This window comes from Cuculus canorus, chromosome 35 (assembly GCF_017976375.1).
Source record: "Cuculus canorus isolate bCucCan1 chromosome 35, bCucCan1.pri, whole genome shotgun sequence".
In the NCBI taxonomy this organism is placed as follows: domain Eukaryota; kingdom Metazoa; phylum Chordata; class Aves; order Cuculiformes; family Cuculidae; genus Cuculus; species Cuculus canorus.
This window is the reverse complement of record NC_071435.1, coordinates 439246-460989: the sequence shown is the minus strand read 5'-3', so window position 1 is coordinate 460989 and position 21744 is coordinate 439246. Positions and strand designations below refer to the sequence as shown.

Sequence of the window (21744 nt, the reverse complement as noted above, 5' to 3'; positions counted from 1 at the left end):
AGTGACTCTTTCAGACCCATAAGTGACCCCTCCAGACCCATAAGTGACTCCTCTGCCCCATAAGTGACTTTTCGAGACCCATAAGTGCCCCCTCCTGCCCCCTAAGTGCCCCTCCCCCCAATAAAGCCCCGCCCCCACCTGGTGTCCCTCATGGATGGGGGGAGGGGGCACTTATGGGGCAGAGGAACCGCCCCCCAAGTGTGGGGGTGAGGGGGTGGAGCTGCTCGGGGGGCACTTGGGGGGCACCACACGACCCACTGAGACCCACAGAGCTCCGGGAACTCCACGGAGGACCTCAAGATGGGACCTCCTCGTGGAGAACCCAATGGAGAACCTCATGGAGAACCTCAAGATGGGATCTCCTCATTGAGAACCTCATGGAGAACCTCAAGATGGGATCTCCTCATGGAGAACCCAATGGAGAACCTTAAGGTGGGACCTTCTCATGGAGAACCCAATGGAGAACCCAATGGAGAACCCCAAGATGGGATCTCCTCATGGAGAACCCAATGGAGAACCTCATGGAGAACCCCAAGATGGGATCTCCTCATGGAGAACCCAATGGAGAACTTCATGGAGAACCCCAAGAAGGGATCTCCTTGTGGAGAACCCAATGGAGAACTTCATGGAGAACCTCAAGAAGGGATCGCCTCGTGGAGAACCCAATGGAGAACCCAATGGAGAACCTCAAGAAGGGATCTCCTCATGGAGAACCTCATGGAGAACCCCAAGATGGGATCTCCTAATGGAGAACCTCAAGAAGGGATCTCCTCATGGAGAACCCAGTGGAGAACCTCATGGAGAACCCCAAGATGGGATCTCCTCATGGAGAACCTTAAGATGGGACCTCCTGGAGCCTACGGAGAACCTCAACCCCATGGAGAGCCTCAAGACGGGACTTTCTGAGGCTCTCGGAGCCCACAGAGAACCTCAACCCCATGGAGAACCTCAAGACGGGACCTCCTGAAGCTCTCGGAGCCCACAGAGAACCTCAACCCCATGAAGAACCTCAAGACGGGACCTCCTGAAGCTCTCGGAGCTCCTGGAGAAGCTCTCTCGGCCCTCCGGGACGTCCCCCACCCCACCAGGAGGACCTTCTCCCACCAAGACCTTCACCCGGCGTCACGTCAAGTCTTTATTGGTGAAGGAACCGCCCGTGTCCCCTCCGTGGTGGCCCCGTGGTGGCCCCGTCTTCTCCAGGGGCTTCAGATCTTGCCCGGGAAGGTCCCCTCCTCGCGGTACTCGTCCCACGTTGTCACCTACGGATGAAGGGACACCGTGGGGGACCTCGAGAACCTCTTGAGGTCACCAGGGAGGATCTCAAGAACCTTTTGGGGCCCTCAGAGAGGTTCTGGAGACCTTTATGGCCCCCAGAGAAGATCTCAAGAACCTCTTGAGGCCCTCAGAGAGGCTCTGGAGGTCTTTATGGCCCCCAGAGAGGATCTCAAGAACGTCCTGAGGCCCTCAGAGAGGCTCTGGAGGTCTTTATGACCCCCAGAGAGGATCTCAAGAACCTCCTGAGGCCCTCAGAGAGGCTCTGGAGGTCTTTATGGCCCTCAGAGAAGATCTGAAAGACTTTATGACCCCCAGGGAGGATCTCAAGAACCTCTTGAGGCCCTCAGAGAGGTTCTGGAGGTCTTTATGGACCCCATAGAAGATCTCAAGAACCTCCTGAGGCCCTCAGAGAAGATCTCAAGAACCTCTTTAGGCCTTCAGAGAGGCTCTGGAGATCTTTATCGCCCCCAGAGAGGATCTCAAGAACCTCCTGAGGCCCTCAGAGAAGATCTCAAGAACCTCTTTAGGCCTTCAGAATGGCTCTGGAGGTCTTTATGACCCCCAGAGAGGATCTCAAGAACCTCTTGAGGCCCTCAGAGAGGCTCTGGAGGTCTTTATGGCCCTCAGAGAAGATCTCAAGAACCTCTTGAGGCCCTCAGAGAAGATCTCAAGAACCTCTTGAGGCCCTCAGAGAAGATCTCAAGAACCTCTTGAGGCCCTCAGAGAAGATCTCAAGAACCTCTTGAGGCCCTCAGAGAGGTTCTGGAGGTCTTTATGGCCCTCAGAGAAGATCTGAAAGACTTTATGACCCCCAGAGAGGATCTCAAGAACCCCTTGAGGCCCTCAGAGAAGATCTCAAGAACCTCTTGAGGCCCTCAGAGAGGCTCTGGAGGTCTTTATGGCCCTCAGAGAAGATCTCAAGAACCTCCTGAGGCCCTCAGAGAAGATCTCAAGAACCTCTTTAGGCCTTCAGAATGGCTCTGGAGGTCTTTATGACCCCCAGAGAGGATCTCAAGAACCTCTTGAGGCCCTCAGAGAGGCTCTGGAGGTCTTTATGGCCCTCAGAGAAGATCTGAAGGACCTTATGGTCCTCAGAGAAGATCTGAAGGACCTTATGGTCCTCAGAGAAGATCTGAAGGACCTTATGGCCCACAGAGAAGATCTGAAGGACCTTATGGCCCACAGAGAAGATCTGAAGGACCTTATGGCCCTCAGAGAAGATCTGAAGGACCTTATGGCCCACAGAGAAGATCTGAAGGACCTTATGGCCCTCAGAGAAGATCTGAAGGACCTTATGGCCCTCAGAGAAGATCTGAAGGACCTTATGGTCCTCAGAGAGGATCTCAAGAACCCCTTGAGGCCCTCAGAGAGGATCTCAAGAACCTCCTGAGGCCCTCAGAGAGGATCTCAAGAACCCCTTGAGGCCCTCAGAGAGGATCTCAAGAACCCCTTGAGGCCCTCAGAGAAGATCTCAAGAACCTCTTGAGGCCCTCAGAGAGGCTCTGGAGGTCTTTATGGCCCTCAGAGAAGATCTGAAGGACTTTATGACCCCCAGAGAAGATCTCAAGAACCTCTTGAGGCCCCCAGAGAAGATCTCAAGAACCTCTTGAGGCCCTCAGAGAGGTTCTGGAGGTCTTTAAGGCCCTCAGAGAAGATCCGAAGGACTTTATGGCCCTCAGAGAAGATCCGAAGGACTTTATGGCCCTCAGAGAAGATCTCAAGAACCTCTTGAGGCCCTCAGAGAGGTTCTGGAGGTCTTTATGGCCCTCAGAGAAGATCTCAAGAACCTCTTGAGGCCCTCAGAGAGGTTCTGGAGGTCTTTATGGCCCTCGGAGAAGATCCGAAGGACCTTATGGCCCTCAGAGAGGCCCTCGAGGACTTCTGGAGGTGTTTTTGTCCCCCGGAGAGGAGCTCTTTGGTGGTCACTCACCCACTCGATGGGGCAGAGGGAGCGGTAGACGCGGCGGTACCACTGACACGGGGACACATCCGAACCCTTCGCCCCCAACGCCCGCTCACAGCGGTGGAAGTCTGCGGGAAACTGGGAGTGACTGGGACGGACTGGGAGGGGATTAGGGGGGGACTGGGAGGGACTGGGACGGACTGGGAGGGGATTAGGGGGGACTGGGAGGGACTGAGGGGGACTGGGAGGGGACTGGGAAGGAATTATGGGGCACTGGGATGGAACTGGGAGGGATTGGGGCAACTGGAACGAACTGGGAGGGGACTGGGAGGGGATTATGGGGGACTGGGAGGGGATTGGGGGGCACTGGGAGGGACTGGGAGGGGACTGGGGGGGACTGGGAGGGACTGGGAGGGGACTGGGGGGGACTGGGAGGGGACTGGGAAGGAATTATGGGGCACTGGGAGGGAACTGGGAGGGATTGGGGCAACTGGAACGAACTGGGAGGGGATTATGGGGGACTGGGAGAGACTGGGAGGGACTTAACACCCTTAACACCCCCTCCCAGTTCCCCCCAGTCCCCTCCCAGTGCCTCCCAGTTCCCCCTAATCCCCTCCCAGTCCCATCCCAGTGCCTCCCAGTCTGTCCCAGTTCCCCCCAGTTCCCTCCCAGTCCCCTCCCAGTGCCCCATAAATCCCCTCCCAGTTCCCCCAATCCCCTCCCAGTCCCTCCCAGTCACCCTTATGCCCCTCCCAGTCCCTCCCAGTTCCCCCCAATCCCCTCCCAGTTCCCCCAATCCCCTCCCAGTTCCCCCAATCCCCTCCCAGTCCCTCCCAGTGCCCCCTAATCCTCTCCCAGTGCCTCCCAGTCCCTCCCACTCCCCTTTATTTCCCTCCCAGTCCCCTCCCAGTCCCTCCCAGTTCCCCCCAATCCCCTCCCAATCCCCTCCCAATCCCTCCCAGTCCCCCCAATCCCCTCCCAGTCCCTCCCAGTGCCCCTCCAATCCCCTCCCAGTCCCTCCCAGTGCCCCTCCAATCCCCTCCCAGTCCCTCCCAATCCCCTTTATTCCCCTCCCAGTCCCTCCCAATCCCCTCCCAGTTCCCCCCAATCCCCTCCCAGTCCCCCCCAATCCCCTCCCAGTCCTTCCCAGTCCCCCCAGTCCCCTCCCAGTCCCTCCCAGTCCCCCCAATCCCCTCCCAGTCCCTCCCAGTCCCCCCAATCCCCTCCCAGTCCCTCCCAGTCCCCCCCAATCCCCTCCCAGTCCCTCCCAGTCCCCCCCAATCCCCTCCCAGTCCGTCCCAGTTCCCCCCAGTCCCCTCCCAGTCCCTCCCAGTGCTCCCAGTGCTCCCAGTTCGCACCCAGGTAGTTCTGCCAGCAGTTCTTGGTTTGGTTCTGGTTCGGGAATCGACTGTCAAACGGCGCCGTGCGGTACCGCGATAGTTTCTCTTTGATCTCCTCCGCCATCGCCCCTAATTAGCGCTAATTAACACTAATTAACCCCTTCATTAACCCCTCAATTAACCTCCGCGGTCATTAACCCCCTCCTCCCTCCCCTCCCCTCGGGACTAATTAACCAATTCACCGCCTTCGTAACGAGCACAGAGGTGGTGACGGTGGGGGGTGGGGGTAATCAGTTAATTACGGCGCTAATTAACAGCCAATGAGTTAATTGGGCCTCCCAGTGCCTCCCAGTCCCTCCCAGTCCCTCCCAGTTCGCCCCCAGGTCCCTCCCAGTTCGCTCCCAGTTCCCCCCAGTCCACTCCCAGTTCCCCCCAGTCCGCTCCCAGTTCCCCCCAGTCCGCTCCCAGTCCCTCCCAGTTCGCTCCCAGTCCGCTCCCAGTCCCTCCCAGTTCCCCCCAGTCCGCTCCCAGTCCGCTCCCAGTCCGCTCCCAGTTCCCCCCAGTTTCCTCCCACTCTCTCCCAGCGCTTCCAGTCCCTCCCAATCCCCTCCCAGTTCGCCCCCACTCCCTCCCAGTTCGCCCCCACTCCCTCCCAATCCCCTCCCAGTTCCCCCCAGTCCCACCCAGTTCACTCCCAGTCCCTCCCAGTTCACTCCCAGTCCCTCCCAGTTCACTCCCAGTCCCTCCCAATCCCCTCCCAGTTCCCCCCAGTCCCTCCCAGTTCACTCCCAGTCCTTCCCAGTTCACTCCCAGTTCTCCCCAGTCCCTCCCAGTTCCCCCCAGTCCCACCCAGTTCTCTCCCAGTTCACTCCCAGTCCCTCCCAGTTCGCTCCCAGTTTCTCCCATTCCCATCCCAGTCCCTCCCAGTTCCATCCCAGTTTCCCCCCACTCTCTCCCAGCGCTTCCAGTCCCCCCCAGTCCCTCCCAGTTCGCTCCCAGTTTCTCCCATTCCCATCCCAGTCCCTCCCAGTTCCCCCCCACTCTCTCCCAGCGCTCCCAGTTCCCTCCCAGTCGCTCCCAGTTCGCCCCTCACCCCTCTCCTCTCAAAGTCACTTTCACCGCCGCCGCCCTCGCGCCGGAACCACCGAGTCACAGCGGTAGTGCAGAGCGACGCCGGAAGTGACGCCTCGACCCCCCCCCCCACCCCCCCGTATTAAACTAAAGGAGGAGCCATAGAGACGCCGCGGGCAGAGCGGCGACGGCGCGCGGGGGGGGGGGGGGGGGGGGGGGAGGGAACCGGGAGGACCATAGAGAAGGGGACGGGAGGACCGAGCGCCGCGGAGTACCCGGAAGTGACCCCAAATCCCCCCCCCAGTGCTCCCAGTAACCTCCCAGTCTCTACCAGTCCCTCCCGCAGTTCCCCCCAAGACCCATCTGTCCCCTCCCATTGGTCCCAGTCCCCTCCCAATCCCCTCCCAGTCCCTCCCAGTTCCTCCCAGTCCCCCCCAATCTCCCCAGTTCCTTCCAGTCCCCTCTCAGTCTCTTCCAGTTCCTCCCAGTGCCCCTCAATCTCTCCCAGTCCCTCCCAATCTCCTCCAGTTCCTTCCAGTCCCTCCAAGTCCCTCCCAGTTCCTTCCAGCCCTCTCCCAGTCCATTCCAGTCCTCTCCCAGTCTCTCCCAGTTCCTCCCAGTCCATCCCAGTCCCCTCCCAGTCTCTCCCAGTCCCTCCCCCAGTTCCCCCCCAGACCCCTCTGTCCCCCCAATCCCCTCCCTGTTCCCCCCAATCTCTCCCAGTTCCTCCCAGTCCCCTCCCAGTCTCCTCCCAGTCCCCTCCCAGTTCCTCCCAGTCCCCTCCCAGTCTCCTTCCAGTCCCCTCCCAGTCCATCCCAGTCCCCTCCCAGCGCTTCCAGTTGCGTTTGCTCTCATTTTATTGGTTCTCCCCTTAAAGCCATATCCCATCTGCGACCCCTCGTGGCCACCGCGGCCTCTTTGGTGGCCAAGATCTGAGCTCCATGGTGGCCAAGATCTGAGCTCTATGGTGGCCAAGATCTGAGCTCCATGGTGGCCAAGATCTGAGCTCCGTGGTGGCCAAGATCTGAGCTCTATGGTGGCCAAGATCTGAGCTCTATGGTGGCCAAGATCTGAGCTCCATAGTGGCCAAGATCTGAGCTCTATGGTGGCCAAGATCTGAGCTCTATGGTGGCCAAGATCTGAGCTCTATGGTGGCCAAGATCTGAGCTCTATGGTGGCCAAGATCTGAGCTCCATAGTGGCCAAGATCTGAGCTCCATGGTGGCCAAGATCTGAGCTCTATGGTGGCCAAGATCTGAGCTCTATGGTGGCCAAGATCTGAGCTCTATGGTGGCCAAGATCTGAGCTCCATAGTGGCCAAGATCTGAGCTCCATGGTGGCCAAGATCTGAGCTCCGTGGTGGCCAAGATCTGAGCTCTATGGTGGCCAAGATCTGAGCTCCATAGTGGCCAAGATCTGAGCTCTATGGTGGCCAAGATCTGAGCTCTATGGTGGCCAAGATCTGAGCTCCATGGTGGCCAAGATCTGAGCTCCATAGTGGCCAAGATCTGAGCTCCATGGTGGCCAAGATCTGAGCTCTGTGGTGGCCAAGATCTGAGCTCCATAGTGGCCAAGATCTGAGCTCCATAGTGGCCAAGATCTGAGCTCCATAGTGGCCAAGATCTGAGCTCTATGGTGGCCAAGATCTGAGCTCCGTGGTGGCCAAGATCTGAGCTCTATGGTGGCCAAGATCTGAGCTCTTTGGTGGCCAAGATCTGAGCTCCGTGGTGGCCAAGATCTGAGCTCCATAGTGGCCAAGATCTGAGCTCTATGGTGGCCAAGATCTGAGCTCCATGGTGGCCAAGATCTGAGCTCCATAGTGGCCAAGATCTGAGCTCCATGGTGGCCAAGATCTGAGCTCTGTGGTGGCCAAGATCTGAGCTCCATAGTGGCCAAGATCTGAGCTCTATGGTGGCCAAGATCTGAGCTCCGTGGTGGCCAAGATCTGAGCTCTGTGGTGGCCAAGATCTGAGCTCCATAGTGGCCAAGATCTGAGCTCCATAGTGGCCAAGATCTGAGCTCTATGGTGGCCAAGATCTGAGCTCCGTGGTGGCCAAGATCTGAGCTCTATGGTGGCCAAGATCTGAGCTCTTTGGTGGCCAAGATCTGAGCTCCGTGGTGGCCAAGATCTGAGCTCCATAGTGGCCAAGATCTGAGCTCTATGGTGGCCAAGATCTGAGCTCCATGGTGGCCAAGATCTGAGCTCTATGGTGGCCAAGATCTGAGCTCTACGGTGGCCAAGATCTGAGCTCTATGGTGGCCACGATCTGAGCTCTATGGTGGCCAAGATCTGAGCTCCATGGTGGCCAAGATCTGAGCTCCATGGTGGCCAAGATCTGAGCTCTATGGTGGCCACGATCTGAGCTCTATGGTGGCCAAGATCTGAGCTCCATGGTGGCCAAGATCTGAGCTCTATGGTGGCCACGATCTGAGCTCTATGGTGGCCAAGATCTGAGCTCTATGGTGGCCAAGATCTGAGCTCTATGGTGGCCAAGATCTGAGCTCCATGGTGGCCAAGATCTGAGCTCTATGGTGGCCAAGATCTGAGCTCTATGGTGGCCAAGATCTGAGCTCTACGGTGGCCAAGATCTGAGCTCCACGGTGGCCAAGATCTGAGCTCCATGGTGGCCAAGATCTGAGCTCCATGGTGGCCAAGATCTGAGCTCTATGGTGGCCAAGATCTGAGCTCTACGGTGGCCAAGATCTGAGCTCCACGGTGGCCAAGATCTGAGCTCTATGGTGGCCAAGATCTGAGCTCCATGGTGGCCAAGATCTGAGCTCCATGGTGGCCAAGATCTGAGCTCCATAGTGGCCAAGATCTGAGCTCCACGGTGGCCAAGATCTGAGCTCCATGGTGGCCAAGATCTGAGCTCTATGGTGGCCAAGATCTGAGCTCTATGGTGGCCAAGATCTGAGCTCTACGGTGGCCAAGATCTGAGCTCTACGGTGGCCAAGATCTGAGCTCTATGGTGGCCAAGATCTGAGCTCCACGGTGGCCAAGATCTGAGCTCCACGGTGGCCAAGATCTGAGCTCCATGGTGGCCAAGATCTGAGCTCCATAGTGGCCAAGATCTGAGCTCCATGGTGGCCAAGATCTGAGCTCCGTGGTGGCCAAGATCTGAGCTCCATAGTGGCCAAGATCTGAGCTCCATGGTGGCCAAGATCTGAGCTCTATGGTGGCCAAGATCTGAGCTCCATGGTGGCCAAGATCTGAGCTCCATGGTGGCCAAGATCTGAGCTCCATGGTGGCCAAGATCTGAGCTCTACGGTGGCCAAGATCTGAGCTCCGTGGTGGCCAAGATCTGAGCTCTATGGTGGCCAAGATCTGAGCTCCATAGTGGCCAAGATCTGAGCTCTATGGTGGCCAAGATCTGAGCTCCATGGTGGCCAAGATCTGAGCTCCATGGTGGCCAAGATCTGAGCTCCATGGTGGCCAAGATCTGAGCTCTTTGGTGGCCAAGATCTGAGCTCTATGGTGGCCAAGATCTGAGCTCCATAGTGGCCAAGATCTGAGCTCTTTGGTGGCCAAGATCTGAGCTCCATGGTGGCCAAGATCTGAGCTCTTTGGTGGCCAAGATCTGAGCTCTATGGTGGCCAAGATCTGAGCTCTATGGTGGCCAAGATCTGAGCTCCATGGTGGCCAAGATCTGAGCTCCATGGTGGCCAAGATCTGAGCTCTATGGTGGCCAAGATCTGAGCTCCATGGTGGCCAAGATCTGAGCTCTATGGTGGCCAAGATCTGAGCTCCATAGTGGCCAAGATCTGAGCTCCATGGTGGCCAAGATCTGAGCTCCATGGTGGCCAAGATCTGAGCTCTACGGTGGCCAAGATCTGAGCTCTATGGTGGCCAAGATCTGAGCTCTATGGTGGCCAAGATCTGAGCTCTACGGTGGCCAAGATCTGAGCTCTGTGGTGGCCAAGATCTGAGCTCTATGGTGGCCAAGATCTGAGCTCCATGGTGGCCAAGATCTGAGCTCCATGGTGGCCAAGATCTGAGCTCCATGGTGGCCAAGATCTGAGCTCTACGGTGGCCAAGATCTGAGCTCCATGGTGGCCAAGATCTGAGCTCTATAGTGGCCAAGATCTGAGCTCTATGGTGGCCAAGATCTGAGCTCCATGGTGGCCAAGATCTGAGCTCCATAGTGGCCAAGATCTGAGCTCCATAGTGGCCAAGATCTGAGCTCCATAGTGGCCAAGATCTGAGCTCCATAGTGGCCAAGATCTGAGCTCCATGGTGGCCAAGATCTGAGCTCTATGGTGGCCAAGATCTGAGCTCCATGGTGGCCAAGATCTGAGCTCTATGGTGGCCACGATCTGAGCTCCATGGTGGCCAAGATCCTGAGCTCCGCGGTGTCCCATCTCCACGTCCGTTTCCCCCCTCGTTGACCCCTCGTCTCCATCTCCGCGTGTCCCCTCTTCTCCCCCGTTGGTGTCCCCTTTCCTTTGGGGTTCTTCGTTGACCTCTAGTTTCGATCCATGGTCTCCTGAAGCCATCCCACGTAGTTACAGACGCGCGTGTAGACTCCGGGACGACCCGGAAGGGCGCAGGTCTGTAACCCCCACGAGACGATACCCTGGAGGGTCCCATTGCAGGAGAGAGGACCTCCGGAATCCCCCTACGGAAAGACCGGGAACCTCACGGTGGCCTTGGGAAGCCACCAGGATGGAGGAGAAGGTTGGAAGAACCTCAAGGAGGAGGGACGCGGAGCTGGAGAAGCTCTTGAGACGGGAGGTTGAAGGCGACGTGGGGATGGAGGGCCACCAGGATGGATCGAGGAGGGGGGTTGAGGGCATCTCAGGAGGGTCGGAAGAACCTCGGGAGGAGGATGCGGAGCTGGAGAAGGTCTTGGGGTGGGAGGTCGGAGGGGTCGTGGTGGTGGAAGGGGTGGATTTGGGGATGGATTTGTTGGGTTTGGGGGTTCCGGGTTGGGTTTTGGGGTGGATTTGATGGGGTTTGGGGTGGATTTGTTGGGTTTTGGGGTGGATTTGTTGGGTTTTGGGGTGGATTTGATGGGTTTTGGGGTTCCGGGGTGGATTTTGAGATGGATTTGATGAGTTTTGGGGTGGATTTGTTTGGTTTGGGGGTTCCGGGGTGGATTTTGAGATGGATTTGTTGGGTTTTGGGATTCAGGGTTGGAATTTGGGGTGCATTTGTTGGGGTTTGGGGTTCTGGGGTGGATTTTGGGGTGGATTTGTTGGGGTTTGGAGTGGATTTGTTGAGGTTTGGGGGTTCTGGTTGGATTTTGAGATTGATTTGTTGGATTTTGAGATGGATTTGTTGGGTTTGGTGTTCCGGGTTGGGTTTTGGGGTGGATTTGATGGGTTTTGGGGTTCCAGGGTGGATTTTGGGATGGATCTGTTGGGTTTTGGGGCTCCGGGTTGGATTTTGGGGTGGATTTGTTGGGTTTTGGGGTTCCGGGTTGGATTTTGGGATGGATTTGTTGGATTTTGGGGTGCATTTGTTGGGTTTGGGGGTTCCGGGTTGGGTTTTGGGGTGGATTTGTTGGGTTTTGGGGTTCCGGGTTGGGTTTTGGGGTGGATTTGTTGGGTTTTGGGGTGGATTTGATGGGTTTTGGGGTTCTGGGTTGGATTTTGGGATGGATTTGTCGGGTTTTGGTGCTCCGGGGTGGATTTTGGGGTGGATTTCTTAGGTTTGGGGTGGATTTTGGGGTGGATTTGTTGGGTTTGGGATGGATTTGATGGGTTTTGGTGCTCCGGGGTGGATTTTGGGATGGATTTGTTGGGTTTGGGGTGGATTTTGGGGTGGATTTGATGGGTTTTGGTGCTCCGGGGTGGATTTTGGGGTGGATTTCTTGAGTTTTGGGTGGATTTTGGGATGGATTTGTTGGGTTTTGGTGCTCCGGGGTGGATTTTGGGGCGGATTTGTTGCGTTTCGGGTGGATTTTGGGGTGGATTTGTTGGGTTTTGGGTGGATTTTGGGGTGGATTCGATGGGTTTTGGTGCTCCGGGGTGGATTTTGGGGTGGATTTGTTGGGTTTCGGGTGGATTTTGGGATGGATTTGATGGGTTTTGTTGCTCCGGGGTGGATTTTGGGATGGATTTGTTGCGTTTCGGGTGGATTTTGGGGTGGCTCTGTTGGGTTTTGGTGCTCCAGGGTGGATTTTGGGGTGGATTTGTTGGATTTTGGGATGGATTTGTTGGGTTTTGGTGCTCCGGGGTGGATTTTGGGGTGGATTTGTTGGGTTTTGGGTGGATTTTGGGGCGGATTTGTTGCGTTTCGGGTGGATTTTGGGGTGGATTTGTTGGGTTTTGGTGCTCCGGGGTGGATTTTGGGGTGGATTTGTTCGGTTTGGGGTGGATTTTGGGGTGGATTTGTTGGGGTTTGGGGTGGATTTTGGGGTGGCTCTGGGGGTACCTGGCAGGAGTCGACGCGTTGGTCGCGGACGCCGGCGCAGACCATGTTGTCGGTGACGCGGTGCGGGTAAGCGCGGCGACAGGCCGCCGCCGACAGCAGCTGCACGTAGGCGCACACCAGGTGCCGCGGCAGCGACACTGCGGGTAGTTAACGCCCGGTTAGTGCCCGGTTAGTATCTGGTTAGCACCCGGTTAGTGCCCGGTTAGTACCTGGTTAGCACCCGGTTAGGGCCCGGTTAGTTTCAGCTCAATTTCAGCTCAATCCGAACTCAATTTGGGCTCAATCCGACCCTGATTTGGTCTCAATCCGGACCCGATTTGGTCTCAATCCGAACTCAATTTCAGCTCAATCGGAACTCAATTTGGGGTCAATGTGACCTCTATTTGGTCTCAATCCAAACTCTACTTCAGCTCAATTCAACCTCAATTTCAGCTCAATCCGAACTCAATTTCGTCTCACTCCGACCTCAATTTGGTCTCAATCCGGACCTGATTTGGGCTCAATTCAAACTCAATTTGGTCTCAATCCGGACCCAATTTCAGCTCAATCCGAACTCAATTTCAGCTCAATCCGAACTCAATTTGGGCTCAATCTGAACTCAATTTGGTCTCAATCCGGACCCGATTTGGTCTCAATATGGACTCAATTTCAGCTCAATCCGAACTCAATTTGGGTTCAATCCAACCCTGATTTGGGCTCAATCCGGACCCAATTTGGGCTCAATATGGACTCAATTTCAGCTCAATCTCAACTCAATTTGGTCTCAATCCAAACTCAATTTGGGCTCAATCCAGACCCGATTTGGGCTCAATCCGGACTCAATTTCAGCTCAATCCAAACTCCGTTTAGGCTCAATCAGGATCCACTTTTGTCTCAATTTGAACTCAATTTTGGCTCAATCCAAACTCAATTTCAGCTCAATACAAATGCAATTTCAGCTCAATCTGAACTCAATTTGGACTCAATCCGGACTCAATTTGGGCTCAATCTGAACTCAATTTCAGCTCAATCTGAACTCAATTTCAGCTCACTCCGACCTCAATTTGGGCTCAATCTGGACCCAATTTTGTCTCAATCCGGACCTGATTTGGGCTCAATCCGGACTCAATTTCAGCTCAATCCGAACTCAATTTCGTCTCAATCTGACCTCTATTTGGGCTCAATCCGGACCCAATTTGGTCTCAATCCAACCTCAATTTCAGCTCAATCCGGACCCAATTTGGTCTCAATCTGAACTCAATTTGGTCTCAATCCGGACTCAATTTTGGCTCAATATGGACTCAATTTCATCTCAATCCAAACTCAATTTCAGCTCAATGTGACCTCAATTTCAGCTCAATCCGACCCTGATTTGGTCTCAATCCGGACCCGATTTGGGCTCAATATGGATCCGATTTGGGCTCAATCCAACCTCTATTTGGGCTCAATCTGAACTCAATTTCATCTCAATCTGAACTCAATTTGGATTCAATCCGGACTCAATATTTGGGCTCAATCCGGACCCAATTTCAGCTCAATTCAAACTCAATTTCATCTCAATCCGAACTCAATTTGGGCCCAACACGAACGTGATTTGGGGTCATTCCGACCTCAATTTGGTCTCAATCTGAACTCAATCCGAACTCAATTTCAGCTCAATTTGACCTCAATTTGGGCTCAATCCGGACCCAATTTCAGCTCAATCCGAACTCAATTTGGGCTCAATCCGGACCCAATTTGGGCTCAATCCAACCTCAATTCGGGCTCAATCCGGACCCAATTTCAGCTCAATTTGACCTCAATTTCATCTCAATCTGAACTCAATTTTGTCTCACTCCGACCTCAGTTTGGGCTCAATCCGGACCCAATTTGGGCTCAATACGAACTCAATTCGGGCTCAATCCGGACCCAATTTCAGCTCAATTTGATCTCAATTTCATCTCAATCTGAACTCAATTTCGTCTCACTCCGACCTCAATTTGGTCTCAATCCGGACCCGATTTGGGCTCAATATGGATTCAATTTCAGCTCAATCCGAACTCAATTTGGGCTCAATGTGACCTCAATTTGGTCTCAATCCGGACCCAATTTCAGCTCAATCTCAACTCAATTTGGGCTCAATCCGTCCCCGATTTGGTCTCAATCCGGACCCAATTTGGGCTCATTCCGAACTCAATTTCGTCTCACTCTGACCTCAGTTTGGGCTCAATCCGGACCCAATTTCAGCTCAATTTGACCTCAATTTCATCTCAATCTGAACTCAATTTCGTCTCAATCCGACCTCAATTTGGTCTCAATCCGGACCTGATTTGGGCTCAATCCGAACTCAATTTCAGCTCAATCTGAACTCAATTTGGGCTCAATGTGACCTCTATTTGGTCTCAATCCAACCTCAATTTGGGCTCAATCCGGACCTGATTTGGGCTCAATATGGACTCAATTTTGTCTCACTCCGACCTCAATTTGGTCTCAATCCAAACCCAATTTCAGCTCAATCTGAACTCAATTCGACCCTGATTTGGTCTCAATCCGGACCCGATTTGGGCTCAATCTGAACTCAATTTCAGCTCAATTTGAACTCAATTTCGTCTCAATCCAACCTCAATTTGGGCTCAATCCGGACCCGATTTGGGCTCAATCTGAACTCAATTTCAGCTCAATTTGAACTCAATTTCGTCTCAATCCGACCTCTATTTGGGCTCAATCCAACCCTGATTTGGGCTCAATCCAACCTCAATTTGGGCTCAATCCGGACCCAATTTCAGCTCAATCTGAACTCAATTTCGTCTCAATCCGACCTCAATTTGGTCTCAATCCGGACCCGATTTGGGCTCAATATGGACTCAATTTCAGCTCAATCTGAACTCAATTTGGTCTCAATCCAAACTCAATTTCAGCTCAATACGGACTCAATTTGGGCTCAATCTGAACTCAATTTGGGCTCAATCTGAACTCAATTTGGGCTCAATCTGAACTCAATTTGGGCTCAATCTGAACTCAATTTGGGCTCAATCTGAACTCAATTTGGGCTCAATCTGAACTCAATCCAAACTCAATTTCGTCTCATTCCAACCTCAATTTGGGCTCAATATGGACTCCATTGGTTCCCCCTCCGTCCCCGGTGCGGTCCCCGCTCCGTCCCCGCGTTCCGACCTTGTGGGGAGGTGACGGTGCCCCACCCCGAGAGGAGGCAGAGGGCCCCGGGGGCGGCGCAGGCGCGCGGCAGCGGCAGCGGACGGACGGCGCGGCCCAACGCCGCCGGGCGGTTGAGTTTGAGGAGGAGGAGGTCGTTGTCCATCGTGACGGGGTTGTAGGCGGGGTGGGGGATGGCTTTGGCCACCAGGCGCTCCTGCTCCGTCCCCTCCCAGCGCTGGAGGTCGTTCTCGCCGAGCCGCAGGCGGAGGTTTCTGCCGACGTGGGGGTGGGGGAAAAGGACCACAACGTCTCCACCACCACCACGTCACCCTCCCGTCCTCCCGTCCACATCACGCGTCCCTCTCTCCATCCCATGGTCTCCATCCCATAACGGTCTCCATCCCATGGTCTCCACCCCATGGTCTCCATCCCACGTCCCTCTCCCCATCCCATGGTCTCCACCCCATGGTCTCCATCCCACGTCCCTCTCTCCATCCCATGGTCTCCACCCCATGGTCTCCATCCCACGTCCCTCTCCCCATCCCATGGTCTCCATCCCATGTTCTCCATCCCACGTCCCTCTCTCCATCCCATGGTGTCTCCATCCTGTGTTCTCCATCCCACGTTCTCCATCCCACGTCCCTCTCTCCATCCCATGGTCTCCATCCCATGGTCTCCATCCCATGTTCTCCATCCCACATCTCTCTCTCCATCCCATGGTGTCTCCATCCCGTAGTGTCTCCATCCTGTGTTCTCCATCCCACGTCCCTCTCTCCATCCCACGTTCTCCACCCCACATTCTCCATCCCACATTCTCCATCCCATGTTCTCCACCTCACAGTCTCCACCCCACGTCCCTCTCTCCATCCCATGGTCTCCATCCCATGGTCTCCACCCCACGTCCCTCTCTCCATCCCATGGTCTCCATCCCATGGTCTCCACCCCACGTCCCTCTCCCCATCCCACGTTCTCCATCCCACGTTCTCCATCCCACGTTCTCCACCCCATCTCCTCATGTCCATCCCTCCCATCTCCACGTTCTCCATCTCTCTCCACCCCACGTTCTCCATCTCCCTGTTCTCCATCTCCATGTTCTCCACCCCACGCCCTCCATCCCATCTCCACCCCACATTCTCCACCCCATCTCCCTGTTCTCCATCTCTCTCCATCTCCCCACGTTCTCCACCCCATCATCTCCCTGTTCTCCACCCCCTGTTCTCCCCCCACCATCTCTCCCATCTCATCTCCACGTTCTCCATCTCCCCACGTTCTCCACCCCATCTCCATGTTCTCCATCTCCATGTTCTCCATCTCTCTCCATCTCCACATTCTCCAACCCACGTTCTCCACCCCATCTCCACGTTCTCCATCTCCCCATGTCCACCCCATCATCTCCCCATTCTCCACCCCATCTCCATGTTCTCCATCTCCGTGTTCTCCACCCCACGTTCTCCATCTCCCCCTTCTCCATCTCCATGTTCTCCATCCCCATGTTCTCCATCTCCCCCTTCTCCATCCCCATGTTCTCAATCTCCATGTTCTCCACCCCATGTTCTCCATCTCTGTGTTCTCCATCCCCATGTTCTCCATCTCCCCCTTCTCCATCTCCATGTTCTCCACCTCATGTTCTCCATCTCCCCCTTCTCCATCTCTCCCTTCTCCATCTCCATGTTCTCCACCCCATGTTCTCCATCTCCACGTTCTCCATCTCCATGTTCTCCACCCCACGTTCTCCATCCCCACGTTCTCCACCCCACGTTCTCCATCTCCCCCCCTTCTCCCTCTCCCTCCGTTCTCCCTCTCTCCGCGGGTTCTCCGCGGGTTCCTCTCCGGTTGTCTCACCGCCCGTTGCAGTGCGCGGCCGTCACCACCCAACTGTCCCTGAGGAGAACGGCTCCGCAGCGCAGAGGGCCGTAGATGAGGACCTGCCACGGTTGGGACGCCGGAACGCACGGAGAACCCCCGATGATCCGATCCGGAGTCCTCTCATCCGGCGCCACCGTCGACGACTCCGAAGGATCCATCTCCATCATCTCCACCATCATCGGGAGGTGGTGGTGGTCACCGGGCGTTGGACCTCCATCGGCGGCGGCTGAAGAGGAGGAGTTGGGGGTCACCAAAAGGGGTTCCTCCACACGGAAAGGGGAGGAGACGGAGGTGGGAATATCCGTACCGGAGAGCAGCAGGAGGAGAACCACCACGGGAAGGAGATCCATCAGCCTGGAGAGGACACGGAGGCGTCAGAGGGGACCTCAGATCCATCGCATCACTCTGACGTCCATTCCTTCCATTCCATCCTTTCCATCCCTTCCATCCCTTTCCATCCCTTCCCATCCTTTCCATCCCTTCCCATCCTTTCCATCCCTTCCATCCCTTTCCATCCCTTTCCATCCCTTCCCATCCCTTTCCATCCCTTCCATCCCTTTCCATCCCTTTCCATCCTTTCCATCCCTTTCCATCCCTTCCATCCCTTTCCATCCCTTTCCATCCCTTTTCCATCCCTTTCCATCCTTTCCATCCCTTTCCATCCCTTTCCATCCCTTTCCATCCATTCCATCCCTTTCCATCCTTTCCATCCTTTCCATCCCTTTCCATCCTTTCCATCCCTTTCCATCCCTTTCCATCCCTTCCATCCCTTTCCATCCCTTCCCATCCCTTTCCATCCCTTCCATCCCTTCCATCCCTTCCCATCCCTTTCCATCCCTTCCATCCCTTTCCATCCCTTTCCATCCTTTCCATCCCTTTCCATCCCTTTCCATCCCTTCCATCCCTTTCCATCCCTTTCCATCCCTTTCCATCCTTTCCATCCCTTTCCATCCCTTTCCATCCCTTTCCATCCCTTTCCATCCCTTCCATCCCTTTCCATCCCTTTCCATCCCTTTCCATCCCTTTCCATCCCTTTCCATCCCTTTCCATCCTTTCCATCCTTTCCATCCCTTCCATCCCTTTCCATCCTTTTCCATCCCTTTTCCATCCCTTTCCATCCTTTTCCACCTTCTCATCCCTTTCCCTCTTCGGAGTCCTCTTCTCCCGAAGGTGTTCCGGCGTTTCCCGGCGTTTTCCGCTCTGTTGTCCCGTGGGTGTGGACGGCGCCGTCGGAACGCTGCCGACGGGTGTTGTCCCATCTCCGAGTGCGTCCACACCTACGGATAAACCCCGGGGCGGAGGGGGAGGGGCACCATCCGGAGGGGAGCGAGGCGGGAATGGTGGGATGAGGGGATGGTGGGATCGTGGAGGAGAGGTTGGGATGGACGGGAGAGGGATGGGATGGACGGGAGAAGGATGGGATGAAGGGATGAGGATGATGGGATCACGGAGGAGATGTTGGGGTGGATGGGAGAGGGATGGGATGGATGGGATGAGGATGGTGGGATCATAGAGGAGATGTTGGGGTGGACAGGAGAAGGTTGGAATGGATGGGATGAAGGTTGGGATGAACGGGTGGGATGGTGGGATCATAGAGGAGATGTTGGGATGGATGGGAGAGGATTGGGATGGACGGGAGAAGGTTGGGATGGTGGGATGGGATGATGGGATCATGGAGGAGACATTGGGATGGACGGGAGAAGGTTGGGATGGACGGGATGAAGGTTGGGATGGTGGGATGGGATGGTGGGATCGTGGAGGAGACGTTGGGATGGATGGGAGAAGGTTGGGATGGACGGGATGAAGGTTGGGATGGTGGGATGGGATGATGGGATCATGGAGGAGATGTTGGGATGGACGGGAGAAGGTTGGAATGAAGGTTGGGATGAAGGGATGGGATGGTGGGATCATGGAGGAGACATTGGGATGGACGGGAGAGGGATGGGATGGACGGGAGAAGGTTGGGATGAAGGGATGAGGATGATGGGATCACGGAGGAGACATTGGGACGGACGGGAGATGACGGCGCAGACATCCACCCGTCCCCCCCAGTCACTCCAGTTGCTCCCAGTAAGACCTGCACGTCCCTTCCAGTTGGCCTCAGGCATCCCCCGTGCCCTCCCAGTTGCTCCCAGTTGGACTCAGGCATCCACCGTGCCCTCCCAGTTGCTCCCAGTTGCTCCCAGTTGGCCTCAGGCATCCACCGTGCCCTCCCAGTTTCCCCCAGTTGCTCCCAGTTGGCCTCAGGCATCCACCGTGCCCTCCCAGTTTCCCCCAGTTGCTCCCAGTTGGACTCAGGCATCCACCGTGCCCTCCCAGTTGCTCCCAGTTGCTCCCAGTTGGCCTCAGGCATCCACCGTGCCCTCCCAGTTGCTCCCAGTTGCTCCCAGTTGGCCTCAGGCATCCACCGTGCCCTCCCAGTTTCCCCCCAGTTGCTCCCAGTTGGCCTCAGGCATCCACCGTGCCCTCCCAGTTTCCCCCCAGTTGCTCCCAGTTGGCCTCAGGCATCCACCGTGCCCTCCCAGTTTCCCCCCAGTTGCTCCCAGTTGGACTCAGGCATCCACCGTGCCCTCCCAGTTGCTCCCAGTTGCTCCCAGTTGCTCCCAGTTGCTCCCAGTTGGTGCAGCCCCTCCCTCCGCCCGCGGCTGTTTGTGGTTCCCGGGACGCTGCGCTCCCTCCCGGTGTGGTTTGGCCCAGTTCCATCCCAGTTCCATCCCAGTTCCTTCCCAGTTCCATCCCAGTTCCATGTCCCGTCTTGCTCCTCGTTATCCCTCCGGCCTCGTTATCTGCTCTAATTAGCGGCGGGCGAGGCCGAGCTGCGCCCCGTGACTCACCCGCTTCCCCCGCGTCCCAACGCCGACGCCACACCTCCACCAGTTTGGCCCAGTTTGACCCAGTTCGGAACCATTCCGGCCCAGTTTGACCCAATTTGGAACCATTTCGACCCACTGTGACCCCTTTTGAACCCTTTCTACTCAGGTTTGGACCATTTCGGCCCAGTTTGGCCCAGTTTGACCCCATTTGGAACCATTTCGGCCCAGTTTGACCCATTTTGAACCATTTCAGCCCGATTTTGAGCCCTTTCTGCCCACTTTGACCCCTTTGGAACCCTTTCTACTCAGGTTTGGATCATTTCTACCCAGTTTGGCCCAGTTTGACCCCATTTCGGCCCAGTTCAGCCCAGTTTGACCCAATTCGGTACCGGTTTGGCCCAATTTTGAGTCATTTCTGCCCACTTTGACTCATTTTGAACCATTTCTGCCCAATTATGAACCATTTCTACACAGATTTGGACCATTTCTACCCAGTTCGGCCCAGTTTGACCCAATTTGGAACCATTTCGGCCCAGTTTGACCCCATTTGGAACCATTTCGGCCCAATTTTCAGCCATTTCGGCCCAGTTTGGCCCAGTTTGACCCAATTCAGAACCATTTCAGCCCACTTTGACCCCATTTGGAACAATTTCAGCCCAGTTTGACCCAATTCGGAACCCTTTCTACTCAGGTTTGGACCATTTCCACCCAGTTCGGCCCAGTTTGACCCAATTCAGAACCATTTCGGCCCAGTTTGACCCAATTCAGAACCATTTCGGCCCAGTTTGGCCCAATTTTGAGCCCTTTCTGCCCAGTTTGGCCCAGTTTGACCCATTTGGAACCATTTCTGCCCAATTATGAACCCTTTCTACTCAGGTTTGGACCATTTCTACCCAGTTTGGCCCAGTTTGACCCAGTTCGGAACCATTCTGGCCCAGTTTGACCCAATTCGGAACCATTTCAGCCCAATTTGGAGCCCTTTCTGCCCACTTTGACCCCTTTGGAACCCTTTCTACTCAGGTTTGGACCATTTCGGCCCAGTTTGGCCCAGTTTGACCCCATTTGGCCCCATTTCGGCCCAGTTTGACCCAATTTTGAGCCCTTTCTGCCCACTTTGGCGCCGTTTCACCCATTTTTTCCCATTTCTGTGGATTTTGAACCCCTTTGACCCCATTTGGAGCCCTTTTCTGCCCCATTTCTCTCCCTTCCGCCCCACTTTTCTCCATTTGATGGTGATTTTTTCCCCATTTTTCCCCAATTTCCCCCATTTTTCCCCAATTTCACCATTTTTGGTGGTATTTCCCCCAATATTTTCCACTTTTCTGCCAAATTTCGCCCCTTTTTCCTATTTTTTTACCTATTTCTCCACATTTTTGTCCAATTTTCCCCATTTTTGTCCCCTTTCCCACATCTCTTCCCATTTTTTCCCCAATTTTGCCCCATTTCCCCATTTTTTATGATTTCTGCCCATTTCTCTCCAATTTCCACCATTTTCCCCAATAATTTTTCCTATTTTCCCCCAATTTTCCCAATAATTTTCCCATTTTGCCCAATTTTGCCCAATTTCCCCCTTTTTTCCCCAATTTTGCCCAATTTCCCCCTTTTCCCCCAAGTTTTCCCAATTTTTTTCCCATTTTGCCCAATTTTGCCCAATTTCACCCTTTCTATCCCAATATTTCCCCCTTTTTCCCAATTTTTCCCCATTTCTGTCCATTTCTGTCCAATTTCCCCCATTTTCCCCAATTTTTCCCAATAATTTTTCCCATTTTTCCCAATTTTTCTCAATAATTTTCCCATTTTGCCCAATTTCCCCCTTTTTTCCCCAATTTTGCCCATTTTTTTCCCAATTTCTGTCCATTTTTGTCCAATTTCCCCCATTTTCCCCAAAGTTTTCCCAATTTTTTTCCCATTTTGCCCATTTTTTTTCCCAATTTTGCCCAATTCCCCCTTTTTTCCCCAATTTTTGCCCATTTTGCCCAATTTTTGC

At 55.0% G+C, this 21744-nt stretch overlaps 2 protein-coding genes across 4 annotated transcripts; both read right to left on the bottom strand.

Annotated features, from left to right (window-relative positions):
• Positions 1-1122: 1122 nt before the first annotated feature.
• LOC104064062 (cytochrome c oxidase subunit 6B1) lies at positions 1123-5715 on the bottom strand. Of its 3 annotated transcripts, none has more exons than XM_054052632.1 (4): positions 5612-5715; positions 4537-4657; positions 3206-3306; positions 1123-1259 (listed from the first exon to the last, which is right to left on the bottom strand). In XM_054052632.1, exons 2-4 carry the CDS (start codon positions 4640-4642, stop codon positions 1206-1208), a joined length of 261 nt encoding a protein of 86 aa, XP_053908607.1. In that variant the 5' UTR covers positions 4643-4657; positions 5612-5715; the 3' UTR covers positions 1123-1205. The 3 variants fall into 3 exon arrangements, with proteins under 3 accessions (XP_053908607.1, XP_053908608.1, XP_053908609.1); XM_054052633.1 differs by having other exon boundaries at positions 4537-4647; positions 5612-5710; XM_054052634.1 differs by having other exon boundaries at positions 4537-4667; positions 5612-5695.
• A 4233-nt stretch (positions 5716-9948) lies between these two features.
• On the bottom strand, positions 9949-17294 carry LOC128849914 (kallikrein-14-like). Its single transcript, XM_054052620.1, has 5 exons — positions 17252-17294; positions 16921-17170; positions 15097-15350; positions 11965-12101; positions 9949-10204 (listed from the first exon to the last, which is right to left on the bottom strand). Exons 1-5 carry the CDS (start codon positions 17292-17294, stop codon positions 10052-10054), a joined length of 837 nt encoding a protein of 278 aa, XP_053908595.1. The 3' UTR covers positions 9949-10051.
• Between the last annotated feature and the right edge of the window lie 4450 nt (positions 17295-21744).

Bases quoted from the DNA above. Each gene is read 5' to 3' on its own strand.
- LOC104064062 (XM_054052632.1), bottom strand. From the start codon at position 4,642: ATGGCGGAGGAGATCAAAGAGAAACTATCGCGGTACCGCACGGCGCCG. The intron at 3,307-4,536 runs GTGCGAACTGGG...AGTTTCCCGCAG, and splicing joins CTGCTGGCAGAACTACCTGG to ACTTCCACCGCTGTGAGCGG. The intron at 1,260-3,205 runs GTGAGTGACCAC...CTTCATCCGTAG, and splicing joins CCCTCTGCCCCATCGAGTGG to GTGACAACGTGGGACGAGTA.
- LOC128849914 (XM_054052620.1), bottom strand. From the start codon at position 17,294: ATGGATCTCCTTCCCGTGGTGGTTCTCCTCCTGCTGCTCTCCG. The intron at 17,171-17,251 runs GTACGGATATTC...CCTCCTCTTCAG, and splicing joins TCTCCTCCTGCTGCTCTCCG to CCGCCGCCGATGGAGGTCCA. The intron at 15,351-16,920 runs GTGAGACAACCG...CCACGTCGGCAG, and splicing joins GCCGCGCACTGCAACGGGCG to AAACCTCCGCCTGCGGCTCG.